The sequence below is a fragment of the Mesoplodon mirus genome (assembly GCF_964341445.2).
Source record: "Mesoplodon mirus genome assembly, chromosome: 10".
In the NCBI taxonomy this organism is placed as follows: Eukaryota; Metazoa; Chordata; class Mammalia; order Artiodactyla; family Ziphiidae; genus Mesoplodon; species Mesoplodon mirus.
In genome coordinates this window covers 87,977,617-87,996,551 of record NC_138986.1, presented here as the reverse complement: position 1 = coordinate 87,996,551, position 18,935 = coordinate 87,977,617, and the positions used below count along the sequence as shown (strand labels likewise).

Genomic DNA, 18,935 nt, shown 5'->3' with positions numbered 1-18,935 from the left:
GAATTCCATTTCTGAATTGGAAAAAAATGTGTTAAGATGCTAAGAGCTGAAAGAAGTCTATAGAAAGCGCTATGACAACATGGCAGAGGAAACTCCTCAGTGCCTATGGGAGGCATCTACGGGCTAACAAAGGAGACAATGAGGGGAGGAATGTGCACAGAATAGGAGGGAGGTTAGAGCCCAGCGAATTTGTTCCAGAGAATCCACAGGGACAATGGTGGGAAATAAAGTCAGACATGTAGGATGGGGGTCAAGTCATGAAAAATCTTCACAATTCAGAAAAATCTATCACAACATTTCAGTGTCTGTCAAAGGAAGGCCCTGAAAGGTTGGTGTCTGGGCAGAGCTTAAGGAAACAACTAACAGGGGAGCAAGAGATGGTTCTTCTAGCAGCACTGCAAAATACTGATGCTTCATTACAAGTGGCCAGTTAGCTACTGCCAAGGCAAAGCACTGGGCCCACTCTTCCTGATACCTAGCCCCTATTTCCAGACTTCTCTTTTCCTTTTATTTATTTTTTAATCAATTAATTAATTTTAATTTATGGCTGCATTGGGTCTTAGTTGCTGTGCGCAGGCTTTCTCTAGTTGCGGCAAGGGGTAGCTACTCTTCGTTGCGTGCGCGGGCTTCTCATTGCAGTGGCTTCTCTTGTTGCGGAGCACAGGCTCTAGGCACGTGGGCTTCAGCAGTTGTGGCTCGTGGGCTCAGTAGTTGTGGCTCACAGGCTCTAGAGCACAGGCTCAGTAGTTGTGGCACACGGGCTTAGTTGCTCTGTGGCAGTGGGATCTTCCCAGACCAGGGCTTGAACCCGTGTTCCCTGCATTGGCAGGTGGATTCTTAACTACTGTGTCACCAGGGAAGCCCCCTTTTTCTTTTAACCACTACCACCTGTATAAAAGCACTGGGTGGTGGTAGGTAGGAAAAAGAATGCAATACATATATGCACAAGGAATCTTACCCAGAATAGACAGCCTTAGAAAAACCCTGGTCAAACACAACTAGCTGGAAATTTCCTTTTGGTTCAACCAGGTTTGATTTCTTACTAGTCCAAATGTTTATCTAGTTGTGAAGCTTTTATCAAAGTGGAGAATATACTTTTTTAGTAATAAGACTTTCCCTGCATATTACTGCTTGAATTTTGGGCAATTTCTCTTTCTTTCTCCCCATAAACAGCAGTCTTACAGAAGAACTAAATAGATTTTTTTTTCCAAAGAGGACACTAAAATGGCCAACAGTCACATAAAAAGATACTCAGCAAGGTTAACCATCAGGGAAATGCAAAACAAACCCACAATTACCTATCACCTCACACCTGTCAGAATGACTGTCCTCAAGAAGAAAAGAGACAACCGTGCTGGCGAGGGTGTGAAGAAAAGGGAACCCTCACACGATGTTGGTGGGAGTGTAAGTTGGTCTGACCACTGTGGAAAACAATATGGAGGTTCCTCAAAAAACTAAAAATAGATCTGCCATACGATCCAGCAATTCCACTTCTGGGTATACACCCAAAGGCAACGGAAATGGGATTTTGAGGAGATATATGCACTCCCGTGTTTACTGCAGCATCATTCACAATACCCAAGACGTGGAAACAATCTCAATGCCCATCAACAGATGAAAGGATAAAAAAGGTGTGGTGTATATATACACAATGGAATATTATTCGGCCGCAAGAAAGGAGGACATCCTGCCATTTGTGACAACATGGATGGATCTTGAGCACATTATGCTAAGTGAAGTAAGTTAGAGAAAGACAGTATGTATGATATCATTTATATGTGGAATCCTAAAAAAAAGTCAAACTCATAAGGAACAGAGAGTAAAATAAGAACAATCTTATCTTCCCACCCACCCCCATCCCCTGGTATGGGGGGGGTGGGAAGATAACACTGATGTAGCTTAAGGGTATGAGCTTGCAATGAGTATAGTATAAATAAGTCATAGAGATCTAATGCATAGCATAATGAATAAAGACAACAATACTGTACTATAATTAGGTAATGTGATAAATATCACTACAATGGCAATCACAGTACAATATACAAATGTATCAAAGTAATACATTGTACACAATGTTAAATTTATACAGTGTTACATTATTCAATAAAAATGCCAAATTTATTCAATAAAAAAGGAAAAATAGCTGACTTTTAATTACTACTTATTACTTATTTATTGCTTCTCACTACTACTACTAGCTACCATCTATAGAGCACTTACTATGTGCCAGGCACTGTGCTTTATGTATATTGTTATTAATCCTTTAGGCAATCTTATAGGGCAGGGATTAATATATCCATTTTATAGATACCAAGCCTCTGATAACATAACTAAGTTGTCCAGGAAATAAATGCCACTGCTGTTTGCTGCAAAGCCTGTGCTTGGTCTTCTATGCTACACTGATAAACTAGTTCAAAGACATACCTGCAGTTCACTCTTACACTTACTACAGAACCCCACACTAGAGGGGAAGAGCTGTCTCACTGAGGAAGAAAAGACCCAGAGAAGGTGCTGAAGAGGGCAGACCATATCAATCAGCTCTCCTGTGTACAAGCAAGGCCAACCCTTAAACACGGAGAAGGGAGAGGCACACAAACGGCTCCAGTAGCTCCCTCTTCCGGGACTGTCTCTCCTTACATCAAGCGGGTGCTGAGATCCTAGAGGTCACCTATTCCAGCTCTTTAACATCTGCGGCAGTTAAGATAGAATGGGAAGCCAGGACAAAGTACCCAATATTTACTGAGCACTACACCAGGCCTCTTGACCCAATTTTCTCATTTAATTTTCAAAAAACACACTGTAAAACAGGGATTATTTCCATTTCACTGATTAGGAAAGGCTCAGAGAAACTGAATAATTTGTTTAAGACCATAAAGCTAGTAACCAGCAGAACAAGACTTGAAACTAGTTATGTCTAAATTCAAATACTCTGTGCAGATTACACTAGCTTTATACGAATAGAAATGGAAGCCCAGGTACCCAGATTTGTAATAAGTTATAAAGTCCTGGGACTTTTCTGAGGTCTCTTCCTCCCTTCGGTTTTCCCCTTTTGCCCTTGGTCATCCTGGTTCATGCTTCTTGTCCAAGAAATGGTTTTATTGATTTTTTTAAAAAAATTTTAGATTTACTTATTAACATGAGATGTTATCCTATGTGCTTAATTACTATGTTGCATAAAAGAAATTATATAAATCATAGGAAAACATCCAATTAATAATATAAGTTTCAGCTCTTTACAACATTAAATGGTTCACAAATGGCATAGTAAATGAGTCAAACTTGACTGCTTCTTATTCTTTCTTGTATTACTAGAAGCCCAATAACAATATCCTACGTGTATATGGCCCTTTACAGTTTGCTATGAACTTTCACTTATTGTAAAGCAGGTTACACATTTCACAGATAAGAAACTGAAGCTCACAGAGTTTAAGTGAGTTTTCCAAGGTAACATAAAAGGAAGCTGGTATCCTGATTCCAAAGAATTACTTAGTTAACCACAACAAAGCTGCACCTTTGACTCTACAACTACTAAAATACCTAAGATATACCTATAGCTATCTCGATTTCATAGGTGACCCAGATCAATACCAAAACGGGAACTAGACTTGCCTTGTCCTCCTTCTTTATGTTGGATAGTCATTTCAATTTTATAAACCCTTTTCCTCTTGTGTTACCATGGAAATGTAAATGCTGTTTACTTGTTTTCAACATTTGGAATAAACCCATAGACAAAAAACACAAGATTTAACTACAGTTACAAATCCGAATATGAATGTTAGCAATCTTGATAATATAAAACAAAGGATATATCCAACAGGTTGGGAAGTGGAGGGAAAGAGAAAATTTGAAAAAAGAGATAAGATTGCTTATATCCTTACTTTAGAAAATGAGGGGGCTGTAATATGTGCTGAAATAAGAAACACAGCTTTAAATATTTCATTTGAAGCTCCGGTAATGATCAAAGAGAAATGTGAGAATAATGGTATCTCTTTAAAAATAGGGGGAGAGGGAGGAAGTGGTGTGACATAAATTGTCACAGGACGTGGAATGTCCATGTAGGGGAAACCATCAGGACTACAGAAACAGTTAAAAGCAGATGCATCCAGAGAAGGAGCTATGGTTTTCACTACTAATCTTTCTGGACTAATAGATCTTTTAACTCTTTGCTGGTATTATTTGCATAAAAATATTTTTTTCAGAGAAAAGGGATGGATAGATACGAAAAATCAAATAAAACAGTATACGTTTCTTTTTAAAAACTACTATCACTATTAGAAATGGCGAGTTGTTCTTGACTCTTTTTTCAAAATTATACATAGTCTTCTAACATTTCAAACTGGGGCCAGCTTCCCAGAACTGGCAATGACTTCTCTGTTGTAGAAATCTCTGAATGCACTGTTATTATTCCGTTTTCAACAGCCCCATAAATACTCACTGTCTCTCATGACTGATGTTATTATAAGATGACAGCTATGTCCTGACTCAAGCCTCTCACTGTCAGCACAATCTTGTGCTGGAAATAATTTAAACATGTTGCAATAAGCTGTATAACACCATCTAATTCCCAAACCATCTAACCTGCCTACTGCAACTCACAGACAAAATCATCATTTTTTTCTCTTCTTCTTAATATCACTCACAAAAATTAACTCAAAATGGATTAGACTTAAATTTGAGACCTGAAACCACAAAGCTCCTAGAAGAAAACAAAGGGGAAAAGCTCCTTGACATTGGTCTTGGCAACGATTATTTGGATTTGACACCAAAGCAAAGGCAAAAATAGACAGGTGGGACTACATTAAATTACAAGGCTTCTGCACAGCAGAGGACACCACCAACAAAAGAAAAAGCAACCTACGGACTGGGAGAAAATATTTGTCAATCATATATCTGATAGGGGATAATATCCAAACTATATAAAGAAACAAACAACTCAATAGCAAAAAACAATCTGAGTTTAGAAGAGGCAGAGGAACCGAAGAGACATTTTTGGCAAAGAAGACATACAAATGGCCAACGGGTACACGAGACGGTGCTCAGCATCCCTAATCATCAGGGAAACGCAAAGCAAAAGCACAAAGAGATACTACTGCACATCTGTCAGAATAGCTATTATGAAAACATCAAGAGATAACAAATGCTGGCCAGGATGTGGAGAAAAGGGAACACTGCGCACTGTTGGGGAGAATGTGAATGGGTGCAGTCACTATGGCAAACAGTATGGAGGAGCCTCAAAAAATTGAAAATAGAACTTCCAAATGATCCAGCAATCCCACTCCTGAATATATGTTTGAAAGAAATGAAATCAGTATCTAAAAGAAAATTCTGCACTCCCATTTTCATTGCATCATCATTCACAATAGCCAAGACGTGGAAATAACCCAAGTGTCTGTCAGTGGATAAATGGATAAAGAAAAGGCAGTGTTTCTTTAAACAATGGAATACTATTCAGCCATAAAAAAGATGGAAATCCTGTCATTTGCAGCAACAAGAATGAACCTGGAGGGCATTAAGCTGCATGAAGTAAGTCAGACACAGAAAGACAAATACTGGATGTTATCACTTACATGTGGAAACAAAACAAAAGAGTCAGTTTCATAGAAACAGACAGTAGAATGGTAGTTGCCAGGGGCTGGGGTGTGGGAGAAATGGGAAGATGTAGGTCAAAGGGTACAAACTTTTAGTTATAAGAAAAATAAGTTCTGCAGATCTAATGCACAGCATGATGACTATAGTTAGTAATAAAGTACTGTATACTTGAAATCTGTTAAGAATAAATCTTAAGCCTTCTTTCCCACAAACACACAAAACAACTAACTATGTGAAGTGATAGATGTGCTAATTATCTTGACCATGGCAATTTTTTCACATTGTATCTGTATAACAAATCACATATGTATATGTACTGTACAATGTATGTGTATAACAAATCACATTGTACACTTTAAATATACAAAATGATATTTGTCAATTATTCCTCTATAAAGCTGAAAGTATATATAAATAAAAAGGTAGTCCAGAAAAAAGAAGTTTTTCTACAGTATTTTCCAACTGGCAACTTTAAGAGATACAACAGAGCAGGACATTTAGCCTGCTGATTAAGGAAGGTCAAAAAGGCAGTACCAATCTGACCTGTAACATTAGTTGTTTTAACCTGTTTCCTAGAAAGTAGACTTACAAAAGACCTATTGACAATAAATGTATACTCCAACATGTACACCAGGCCAAGAAGAAAATTAATTTTGAAAAGAAAAAAGGTACATATTTTTGGTCATAAGCAATAGGCCTCCCTGAGCATTTTGACAGTCTTCAGAAAGAGTAAACTCTCCATTATGTACAATTCATTAAACTTTAACATTAAGCAGCATTTTGGTATCCATAGTACGCTAAGAAAGATAATCCACAACACTTCAAATTCCCAGAATATATTTTTAAATTTCAAAAATGAACTGAACTGTGCTCAACATAGCTTTAATGTTAGGTATACTTATTATTTTATGATACTTTGAAAACTAGTCATTCATATTAGAAATATATGATAACTCTCTAGTATGTTTCATTAACCATTTCGTTTTCTAACTGCTTAGACTGAAACAGAGTATACTGTATCAGGAAAGCTGAAAAAATGCCCAATGATTCTGTCAGGGCCACCAGTTTTGGCTCCAATCCTTTAATACTGGCGTGTCTCCTCAGAATATGAGTAATAAAAGAGCTGCTATAACATGTCTATTTTATGCTTTCTGGCCCTTTGTTTTCTAATTAGAGTAATCAACCAGAAAAAAAAAAGTGGTTGAAAAATATTCTCAAAACGCATACTATAAAACTTTATCATAAAACACCTCTGTGATCCTATGTCAAATTATGTGTCCACATTCACTGTGTATTTGTTAAATTTATATATTACATGATATAAATGATACCACCCCCACTTATGTTTGGTTTCATGGAAATTTCACATACTTTCTTTTATTCACTCATCGTAAGAAACCTAAGAGGGAGACAAGGAACTATAATCAAGACTGTTTTATTGAGGCCTCAAATATATTTTTTATAAGAGGTATGAGAATGATGCTCTTTGGCATCTTATATTTGTAATTAAAAGATAAAAATAATTATGAAAAGTTATTATTAGTCATTATAATGTTGCTTCACATTTTTTAAAAACAGTTGAAAATATTCCTTGGCTTACCTGCTACATGTAACAAACTAGCTTCTACTCTGTGGGGAACTCTTGGTGGAATTTTCATAGATGCACGAATCTGGTAAAAACTAAAGCAAAAGAGACAAAGAAGTCACTTCAAAACATTTTAAAATATGCAATGCCGCAATTTCTATATATCTATATGTATTAAAAAATAAAGTTGGTCTGCTTCTATCAGTCTCCCACAGTATTTACTGCTGGTGGAAAACAGTGTATCAGATCCATACACAGATCAAATACTAGCATGGCATAAAACCCAAAGGGAAACAGGCGTGTGTAAAGACAGACGAAACAACCTTACTTTAAATGAGAGAATGCATAGCAACCATAGGAGTTACTAATGATTCTAAGAGTTTCACTGCTTTATTTGATTTATTCATTTTTTTTCTTTTAAAAGATAATAAATTATTCTTAAGCATAATTTTGAGAAAATACAGGATTAATAGTAGACAGTTTTTAAAAAATTAGTTTCATACTATAAGATATGTATTTGGTTTAAAGAATTCAGTATTTTTTCGAGGTCATAACTATTCTGTTTAGTTTATGCACTTTTACTTGTTTATTCTACAAAATTAAGAAAAAATATATACTAAAAAAATCTACCAGTCATTAACAATATCAGTTTAAACAGAAAAAATTATGAGATAAAAGTATTATAATATGCTTGTGTTTTAACATCATTACACTACTAGTTTGTGTATGTCATGGAGGATACATGTATCTTTGTACACACACACACACACATACACACACATACACACACAGAGGATTACTAAAAGCTAAATGAAGATTATAAATCAGGGATGACTTTAGATGGACCCTAGGGAGCTGAATATTTAGTCTTTATTTCTCTTTAATAATTTCCTAGGGCTTCCCTGGTGGCGCAGTGGTTGAGAGTCCGCCTGCCGATGCAGGGGACACGGGTTCGTGCCCCGATCCCGGAAGATCCCACATGCCGCGGAGCGGCTGGGCCCGCGAGCCATGGCCGCGGAGCCTGTGTGTCCGGAGCCTGTGCTCCTCAACGGGAGAGGCCACAGCAGTGAGAGGCCCGCGTACAGCAAAAAAAAAAAAAAAAAAAAAAAAAAAAAAAAAAAAAAATTTCCTAGATGATAGTTTAAATATTACATTTGTAAATAATACAAAGATTAAAATATATAAATATATTTATTACTATTATTTCTAGGAAGGTGTGTCCTTGAAGAGAACATATGGTCAGATCACAAAGCCCGAATTAAAAAGTGAATGAAACAGTAGCCAATTAAATTTAGAACCTTTAAAATCACAATTTGGCCTTAAATAGACATGGCAAAACTCCAGAGATAGATGCTTAGTTGAGATTAAGATGAGGTCACCTTGAAGACGTAAGATGACTGAGAAGAAAAATCAAAGTGGAAACAGCAGGAGCCTTGGGACCAAAGGAGAGCAAAGTTTTAATTTTAATTAAAGATTAAGTGAAATATTGCTATTTTAAAATATTCAGGTATGTGGTATAAGAGCTTAAGAATAAGCAACTGATAGACATTTCATTTTAAACTTCTTAAGCACGAGAACTATGTCCTATTTTTAAGTGTACACCCTCAATCCTAATATAATGATTTGCACACATAAATTCAGAGACATTTAAACAACACTCTGCATTTACTGTATACTGTTAGAGTATCCTAATTTAAAATTCCCTGAATTTAAATGTGCATGTGGGACTTCCTTGGTGGTGCAGTGGTTAAGAATCCGCCTGCCAGTGCAAGGGACACGGGTTCAATCCCTGGTCTGGGAAGATCCCACACGCTGCGGAGCACCTAAGCCCGTGTGCCACAACTACTGAGGCTGTGCTCTAGAGCCCACGAGCCACAACTACTGAGCCCGCGTGCCACAACTACTGCAGCCCATGTGCCTAGAGCCTGTGCTCCGCAACAAGAGAAGCCACTGCAGTTAGAAGCCCACGCACTGCAACAAAGAGTAGCCCCCGCTTGCTGCAACTAGAGAAAGCCTGCGTGCAGCAACAAAGACCCAATGAAGCCAAAAATAAATAAATGAAAAAAAGTGCCTAAAACATACAGTTCAACATATTAATAAATAAATAAATGTGTGTGTATATACATATACATACACGTACCATTAATTCATGACTTATTGAGGACCCACCTATGTGTTAGCCACTGGGCTAAGTTCTAGAGATAGAGGAAAAATAAACCACTGGAAGTAATTACCTACATTATTTTAAGCAATGTTCACTTTGCATTTATAAAAGCAGTCTATTATGACTGTAAATATATTGTTTTAATTAAAATTAATGATACTTGAAAGGTATAAATCTTCAAAAATGAACTTTCAAATGTGCATGTTAACATTTTTACGTAAAATATCAAATAACAGATAAAATTTTAAAAGCAAAGGATAAAATATTTCCTTTTCTAAGGGCTGTGGTGAGCTAGGTTATTCAGAACAACTTCTTGCTAAAAAAACCAACTAAAACAGCTAAATAAAGTATAAAATATATCTCTATAAAATTATTGAAGTAACAAAATAGTATGGAATTAGCAAACAAAATCAGTCAGGTAGACACCACAATGAAGCTGCTTTTGTCCTGCAGGCATCTGCTGATCCATTCTGACAAACCTTACTTTCGGCTTTAAAAGCCTGGGTTATATTCCTAATATATAAAGAGCATCTAAAAATTGAGAAGAAAAAGGCCAATTAACCTAAAAAAATGAAAAAGAGGGATTCCCTGGTGGCGCAGTGGTTGAGAGTCTGCCTGCCGATGCGGGGGACACGGGTTCGTGCCCCGGTCCGGGAAGATCCCACATGCCGCAGAGCGGCTGGGCCCGTGAGCCATGGCCGCTGAGCCTGCGCATCCGTAGCCTGTGCTCCGCAACGGGAGAGGCCACAACAGTGAGAAGCCTGCGTAACGCAAATAAATAAATAAATAAAAAAGAAAAAGAAAAAGAAAATTAATAAACAGTTCACCAAAAAAGAACTGCAAATGTCTCTTAAATACATGAAAAAATTTTCAATCTTACTTATAATTTTAAAAACTACAAATTAAAACTATAATGGGCTATCCTTTCTCATCTGTCACATTGAAAGAAAACCAGCAGTTTGACAAAATACTCTTCTTGTGAGGCTCTGGGAAAAAAGGAATTCTTCTGTACTGCTAGTGAGGTAAAATTGTGCAACGCCATATGGAGGGGAATTTAGCAATAAGGAGCAAAAACACATAGACATTTACTCTTTGACCTAGCATCCCACTTTTAAGACTATCTCCCAAAGATACTTTAGCAAAAATATTCAATGAGGTAGCACAAGGCTATTCATTGCAGCCTTAACTGCAACAGGAAAACTCAAGAAAAAAGCAAAATGTCCATCATTAAGGGACTGGCTGAATAAACTATGGTGCAACTATACAATGCAGTACCACATGGTTATAAAAAGTAATCTTTTATATATATACTTTAGTATATCTATATTTACATATATATATTTAGTATATCTCTACATACTGCAAAGGAGTGATCTCTAAGATACATTTTTTACCAACAAAAGCAAGCATGGAACATGTGTACTATGCTACCTTTGTGTAAGAAGAAAGGATATGATTATATATATTTTTTGCCTTTTAAGAAAAGTAATAAAAGGGAAGGATATACACAAAACTAATAAAAAATAAAATGGTTAACTATAGGTGGGGGAATGGGGGTCAGGAGAAGGGACCGGGATGAAAACAAGGCCTCTCTCAATGTATGTACTTCAGAGTTTCGATTTTGGAACCACAAAATATTTTTATACAACACAAAATAAATTAAATTTTAAAAAAACAATCCCCTAAACCACCCTAAAACAACTGAACTTAATGTGTACCTTCTTAACTGCAATTTCACAAAGTTCTTTCAAGTGATTTTTAAAACATAGTACTTTAAGTACCTATTCCTCACGGGATATATCCTACAATAAAAGAGAACTCCAAAGAAGTTTTGGAGCACAGGTTCCGGACGCGCAGGCTCAGCGGCCATGGCTCACGGGCCCAGCCGCTCTGAGGCATGTGGGATCTTCCCAGACCGGGGCACGAACCCGTGTCCCCTGCATCGGCAGGCGAACTCTCAACCACTGCGCCACCAGGGAAGCCCTCCAAAGAAGTTTTAAACAACATTTATAGTCTTGTTGGTGGTGTTACTATTATTTTGAAATTATCTTAGATATATTTGCACACACATGAATAAAGCAAGTTAAGTAATCATGTTATTAGGAACCAAGATTTTCAGTGTAAAGGAAAAGAGATAAACATAAAATTAAAAAAAATCCTTGTAATCTAAAATTAGAATAGGAAAATAGTAAAAATTTATCATGCATTTTTCTTTAAAAAATGTATTTTCTATCTCTGTCAACTGAGAAGGCCTAGAAGCAATGACTCAATAAAAATGTGTATCTTTAACACGTATATTACGATCTCTAAACACTATTTCCCACTAAAAGGAACTAGAGCCCGTTGGCTGATTCCAAATCTAGAGCAGGGAATATACTAGAATCTGGAAAAGCTAGTCACAGTAGGAAACACGGAGGCTCTCAAATACTGCCTGGATCACTCTATGAGAAGTTCACAGAAATCAACCTACAAGGCTCTCTCTGAACATCAAGAAGACTAATGATGCAGAATTATCATCAGATACATTAAAAATCCATGAGTTCATATTGGTATAGGCATAACTTGTTTTTATCACACTTTATTTGAAGGTATTGGGGTGGCCAAAAGGTTCGCTTGGTTTTTTCCCATAAGATGGCTTTAGTAACCCTTGGTTGTCTTTAACTTCATTCAAAACAATTTTATTAGATTGTATGTGACAGCTGTCATATCAGCGTCCATTTAAAAAAAGACTTATCAAAATTGGTGAATTTTTGTGCAGCCTTTTTAATATTGAAGATGGAAGAAAAAAGCAACATTTTCAGCATATTGCGCTTTATTATTTCAAGAAAGGTAAAAACGCAACTGAAACGCACAAAAAGATTTGTGCAGTGTATGGAGAAGGTGCTGTGACTGATAGAATGTGTCAAAAGTGGTTTGCAAACTTTTGGGCTGGAGGTTTCTCGCTGGATGATGCTCCACGGTTGGGTAGACCAGTTGAAGTTGATAGCGATCAAATCGAGACATTAATTGAGAACAACCAACGTTATACCATGCGGGAGACAGCCGACATACTCAAAATATCCAAATCAGGCGCTGAAAATCATGTGCACCAGCTTGGTTATGTTAATGGCTTTGATCTTCGGGTTCCACATGAGTTAAGCGAGAAAACCTCCTTGACCGTATTTCTGCATGCGATTCTCTACTTAAACATAATGAAAATGTTCCATTTTTAAAACATACTGTGATGGGTGATGAAAAGTGGATACTGTACAATAATGTGGAATGGAAGAGAACAGGGGGCAAGCAAAATGAACCACCACCAACCACATCAACGGCCGGTCTTCATCCAAAGAAGGTGATGGTGTGTATATGGTGGGATTGGAAGGGGCTCCTTCCGGAAAACCAAACAATTAATTCCAACAAGTACTGCTCCCAATTAGACCAAGTGAAAGCAGCACTTGACAAAAAGCGTCCAGAATTTGTCAACAGAAAACGCATAATCTTCCATCAGGATAACACAAGACCGCATGTTTCTTTGATGACCAGGCAAAAACTGTTACAGCTTGGCTAGGAAGTTCTGATTCATCCACTGTATTCACCGGACATTGCACCTTTGGATTTCCATTTATTTCGGTCTTTATAGAATTCTCTTAATGGAAAAAATTTCAATTCCCTGGAAGACTGTAAAAGGCATCTAGAACAGTTCTTTGCTCAAAAAGATAAAAAGTTTTGGGAAGATGGAATTATGAAGTTGCCTGATAAATGGCAGAAGACAGTGGAACAAAACGGTGAATGTGTTGCTCAATAAAGTTCTTGTTGAAAATGAAAAATATGTCTTTTATTTTTACTCAAAAACTGAAGGCACTTTTTGGCTAACTCAATATTTTGTTTTTTACAAGTTGAAGGTTTCTAGCAACCCTGTGTCAAGCAAGTCTATTGGCATGATTTTCTCAATAGCATTTGCTCACTTCATATCTCAGTGTCACATTTTGGTAATTCTCACAGTATTTCAAACTTTTTCATTATTATTACATGTGTTACGGTGATCTGCGATCAGTGATCTTTCATGCTACTCTTGTAATTGTTTTGGGGCCCCACAAACCACTCATATAAGACAGTGAACTTAATAAATGTTGTGTGTGTTCTGACCGCTCTACCGACCAGCCATTCCCCCATCTCTCTCTCTCCTCGGGCCTCCTCATTCTCTGAGACACACGATGTTGAAATTAGGCCAATTAATAAACCTACAATGGCCTCTAAGTGTTCAAGTTAAAGGAAGAGTTGGTTGTTTCTCACTTTAAATCAAAAGCTAGAAACGATTAAGCTTAGTAAGGAAGGCATGTTCAAAGCTGAGGCAGAAAACTAGGCCTCTTGTGCCAAACAGGTAGCCACACTGTGGATGTAAAGGGAAAGCCTTGAAGGAAATTAAAAGTGCTGCTCCAGTGAACACACGAATGATAAGAAAGCAAAACGACCTTATTGGTGATATGAAGAAAGTTTTAGTTGCCTGGAGAGAAGATCAAACCAGCCACAACATTCCCTTAAGCCAAAGCCTAATCCAGAGCAAGGCCCTAACTCTCTTTAACTCTCTGAAGGCTGAGAGAGGTGAGGAAGCTGCAGAAGCAAAGTCTGAAGCCAGCAGAGGTTGGTCCACGAGGTTTAAGGAAAAAAGCCGTCTCCATAACAACAAAGTGCAAGGTGAAGCAGCAAGTGCTGATGGAGAAGCTGCAGCAAGTGATCCAGAAGATCTGGCTAAGATAATTCGTGAAGGTGGCTGCATTGAACAACAGATTTTCAATGTAGGCAAAATAGTGTTCTATTAGAAGATGCCGTCTAGGACTTTCATAGCTAGAGAGAAGTCAATGCCGGGCTTCAAAGCTTCAAAGGACAGGCTGACTCTCTTGTTAGGGCTGATGCAGCTGGTGACTTAACTTGAAGCCAATGCTCATTCACCATTCTGAAAATTCTAGGGCTAAATCTCCTCTGCTGGTGCTCTCTAAACGGAACAACAAAGCCTGGATGACAGTACGTCTGTTTACAACATGGCTTACTGAATATTTTAAGCCCACTGTTGAGACCTACTGCTAAGAAAAAAAAAATTCCTTTCAAAATGTTACTGCTCATTGACAGTGCACCTGGTCACCCAAGAGCTCTGATGGAGATGGACAATGAGATTCATGTTGTTTTCATGCCTGGTAATATAACATCTATTCTGTTGCCCATGAATCAAGGACTAATTTCCACTCCCAAGTCTTATGATTTAAGAAATACATTTCATAAGGCTATAGCTTCCAGAGACAGTGACTCCTCTGGTCGATCTGGGCAAAGTCAATTCAAAACCTTCTAGGAAGAATTCATCATTCTAGATGCCATTAAGAATATTCACGATTCACAGGAAGAGGTCCAAATATCAACATTAAAAGGGGTTCAGAAGAAGTTGATTCCAACCCTCCTGACTTGGAGGGACTCACTCGTCAGCAGAGGAAGTCACTGCAGATGTGGTGGAAACAGGAGGAGAACTAGAAGTGGAGCCTGAGATGTGACTGGATTGCTGCAATCTCATGACAAAACTTGAATGGATGAGGAGTTGCTTCTTATGGATAGCAGAGAAAGTGGTTTCTTGAGATGGAATCTACTGTTGGGGAAGATGCTGTGAAGACTGTTGAAATGACAGCAAAGGATTTAGAATATGAAACTTAGTTGATAAAGCAGGGACAGGGTTTGAAAGGATTAACTACAGTTTTGAAAGAAGTTCTACTGTGGATAAAATGATACCAAACAGTGCTGCATGCTACAGAGAAATGGTTCGTGAAAGGAAGAGCCAATTAATGCAGCAAACTTCATTGTCTTATTTTGCCACATTACCGCCCCTACCTTCAGCAATCACCATCCTGATCACTCAGCAGCCATCAACACTGAAGCAAGACCCTCCACCAGCCAAAAGATTACAACTCACTGAAGGCTCACATGATGGTTAGCATTTTTTAGTGATAAAGTATTTTTAAATTAAGGTATGTGCATTTTTTTAGACAAAATCCTATTGCACATTTACTTTTAAGTGTAAACATAACTTTTACATGCTCTAGGAAACCAAAAAATTCCTGTGAACTTATTTACTGTGATATTCACTTTATTGCGATGGTCTGGAACTGAACTCATAATATATCCGAGATATACCTGTACTAAATAAAAACTGATGATATTTGAAAGATGCTAGAGCAACAACACAATATTCTGAAAACTAGTAAATAAGGAAAAGAAAAAAACACTTGCCATGTCTTTCCTGTATAAACTGTATTTCAGAGTAACCAAATAGTTAATGAGGCAAAATTCTTCACAGAATTATAGCTAATAAATGCAGAAGGAATAATAGAATATCACCATTTTGTAAGCCCTAGTAAAATAAAATAATGACTCCGGAAAAGTTATTAATAGGTAACATCAATTAAGTGATGGAGAACTTTATAATGGATGCATCAGATTGACAATACCTGAGTCAATCTCATGAAAAGAGGCAGACATTTTATGTCCCCAAATATAATGTAACAGGAAGGACACAGCATCAGCTATGAAGGACTCTTCTCAAAAACTATCAGAATTTAATCAAGCTTTTGGATCAAACTAGCAATTACAAATTTAAAAAAAATCTAAGAGATATAACACCCAAATACAACCTGTAAATTTTGGAGGGATACTGATTCAAACAAACTATAAAAACACATCTATAAGATGACTGAAGAAATGAGAACACCATTTTATTTGATGCCAAGAAATTATTTTAAACATTTCTTTAAGTGCAATAATGGTTTTGCAGATTTTTTAAATCAAAAGTCTTCCTGTATTAAAGATACTAAAAAAAGATTGGGGAGGAGGGTAATAGGTGAAATAAGGAGAAAAAACTTTGATAATTGTTGGCTAGATCATAGGTATATATGTGTTTACTATACTTTCATATGTTTTAAACTTTTCCTTAAAGAAACAAAAAGTGGGTCCTAGATTGGTGTTTCCTAAAAGGCCAGACACAAGGAAAATCTCTCTCAAAGAATAACCCTGAAGATCTTGGCAGAAATCAGAACATGAAAAAAAAAAAAAAAAAAAAAAGAGAGAGATGCACAGGGAGAAAAAAAGAAGAGGGTACATAGAAAGCACAAAATATAAGATAATGGATACAAACACAAATATATCAGCAATTACATTAAATATAAATGGACCAAATGCTCCAGTTAAAACACAAAGAGTGCCCTAGAGAATGAAAAAGATAAATCCCACTGTACGTTGTTTACAACAGAAAAATGGAAAATACAAGGATAGAGAAAGTCTGCAAATAAAAGAATGGTAAAAGGTACACTTTGAAAATTTTAACCAAAAGAAAGCTGATGTCACAATATTAATATTAGACAAAACAGAGTTAAAAGCAAACAGCATTATTAGGATACAGAAGTCTTTTCATAATGATAAAAGCTTCAATTCACCAAATCAGCATTTTTAATTTGTAGGCATCTGTTCTCAAAACATGGGGTATGTCTGTTATAAACAGAAAATTATTGGATTTAAAATCCAAAAGTCTGCCTTTAAACCGGAAAACTTAAAACTATTTGAGTTTTATGGTCATAATAATTTTAAATGTTTGTACTTGTCATCTTATTCTATATTTTTTGTTTTTGATGTTGCTTACTTTTTCCATTCCTTCATTTGCTATGTTGACTCTGGTTAACTTGCTTTTTTTTTTTGTAATAACCATATATAATCTCTAATTCCATTAGAAAGCAAATAAGTTTTTCAAAAACATTAGTATATAGGTATAGGTTTTTACAGAAAGACATTTTTTAAAATTTTGCTTTTCATTTATGTAAGATGCAGAATTTAACAATTACTTCCCCCACCGTCATTCTCCTTTTCCATATTTTATTAATAAATCAGGAGATGGGCCTCCCTGGTGGCGCAGTGGTTGAGAGTCCGCCTGCCGATGCAGGGGATACGGGTTCGTGCCCCGGTCTGGGAGGATCCCATATGCCGCGGAGCGGCTGGGCCCGTGAGCCATGGCCGCTGGGCCTGCGCATCCGGAGCCTGTGCTCCACAACGGGAGAGGCCACAACAGTGAGAGGCCCGCATATCGCAAAAAGAAAAAAAAAAAAAAAAAAAAAATCAGGAGAAACAACTCACTAATCTATTTGAAATGGAAATAGTTTTTAAAAACTCTAAGATTTAATTTTGTAAATATATTTATTATTTTGACTTATTTCTATCATTTCAATAAGTTTCAAAGGTAATCTCCTATTACAACTTCCTAAATTTAGAGTTCTAAATTTTTACTCCCTTTCCTGTTGTTCAAGAACATATCACAAATAATTTATTCAAAAAGAGTAAGTAAGGAGTATATTTTCTAAGACTCTGTATTTTCTTAGAATATCTTCCTACTGTTACAAAAGACAGACTACTTGGGTCACTACATCTTCCCTGCAAAGCTCCGAAGAGGCTGTGGAGTTATTGTAGGATCATGAGTAATTTTAGGAAAAAAGCTTCAGAGCAGATTCTTATTTCCTTTTCAGTAAAATCTTTTGAAACTGGATACTTAACAGAACTCTTTAATTTTTGAAATATAAACTTTTTACCCCAATATGTTAACTTTAAAATCCATTCTTTAATTTTGTCAAGAAAACAATGAGCTCACTTGCTGTCTCAAAAAGTCTTTATTAATCAGGAAAGATCTATTCTTATTGTTTATTATCTAGCCAAATTTACTGGTTACCTCTTTGAGAGCATCTTGTTATTTACAGGTGGAACTCTCATAAAATCCATACAGATAGTCCCTGGGTTAAGTAATATATGACCCATAAATAAATTCCTCTTTATGCAAATTGTTCCTTAAATTACATATTTGCATTATTATGGAAACACATTATTGTACACTTTGTTAACAAGTACACAAATTCTTAAGTTTCATGTTTCTCTTCCCATTGGTGTTTGCATTGCCTTGAAGTCACGTCATTTATGCTTTGATTTTCGAGTAGACACTTGTCATTAACAACTGTCCTTTAATGGAAAGATTTTCTTCTACTTAATTGACAACATTAATATTAAACTATTTTTTTCTGTCTTCTATAGTTCTTTTCACAGTTCCTAATTTGATTTCTTCTATATATTTATACTTCAAACACAGATGCGTTCAAGGCCAGTACTGGCTAACTGCTGGTATACTCAGTATCAGCTCCATCATTGACTGTTATGCTCCAACATTATGATCCTTCAAAGGATGCAGACATCCTATCTCACACAGGCCACAAATGGCAGACCTATACTACGGCATCGATTTTTAAAAATGAGGTAGGACACAATAATGAGAGAAATCTAAAGATTCAGAAATAGTCTAGTAATTGATGTAAATTGCTGTGAGAAAACTAACTTTTCTGACTACAGAGAATGGTTGATTCATTTAAACCTGAGAAAGTGATGACCTTCTTAGATAGTATTCTCAGTTCTTATACCTTACTGAAGAAAGACAATTTTAGACAGTTTTGAAGGCCTTGAAGAAAATTTGAGGTGGTTTCCTGTGAGTCCAATCAGCACCACTTAATCAGAAGTCCTCAATTTGTGAACCTTATACAACATATACATGAC

The 18,935-nt window shown here is 36.6% G+C and overlaps 1 protein-coding gene across 7 annotated transcripts in view; it reads right to left on the bottom strand.

The window, feature by feature from the left end:
- The window catches only part of FAM135A (family with sequence similarity 135 member A), a 116,757-nt gene that overhangs the window by 74,788 nt on the left and 23,034 nt on the right, over positions 1-18,935 (bottom strand). For all 7 annotated transcript variants that reach the window (XM_082634158.1, XM_082634162.1, XM_082634157.1 and 4 more), the window contains one exon: positions 7,190-7,269. In XM_082634158.1, the coding sequence (XP_082490284.1) occupies positions 7,190-7,269 (80 nt within the window). The remainder of the gene's footprint in view (positions 1-7,189; positions 7,270-18,935) is intronic.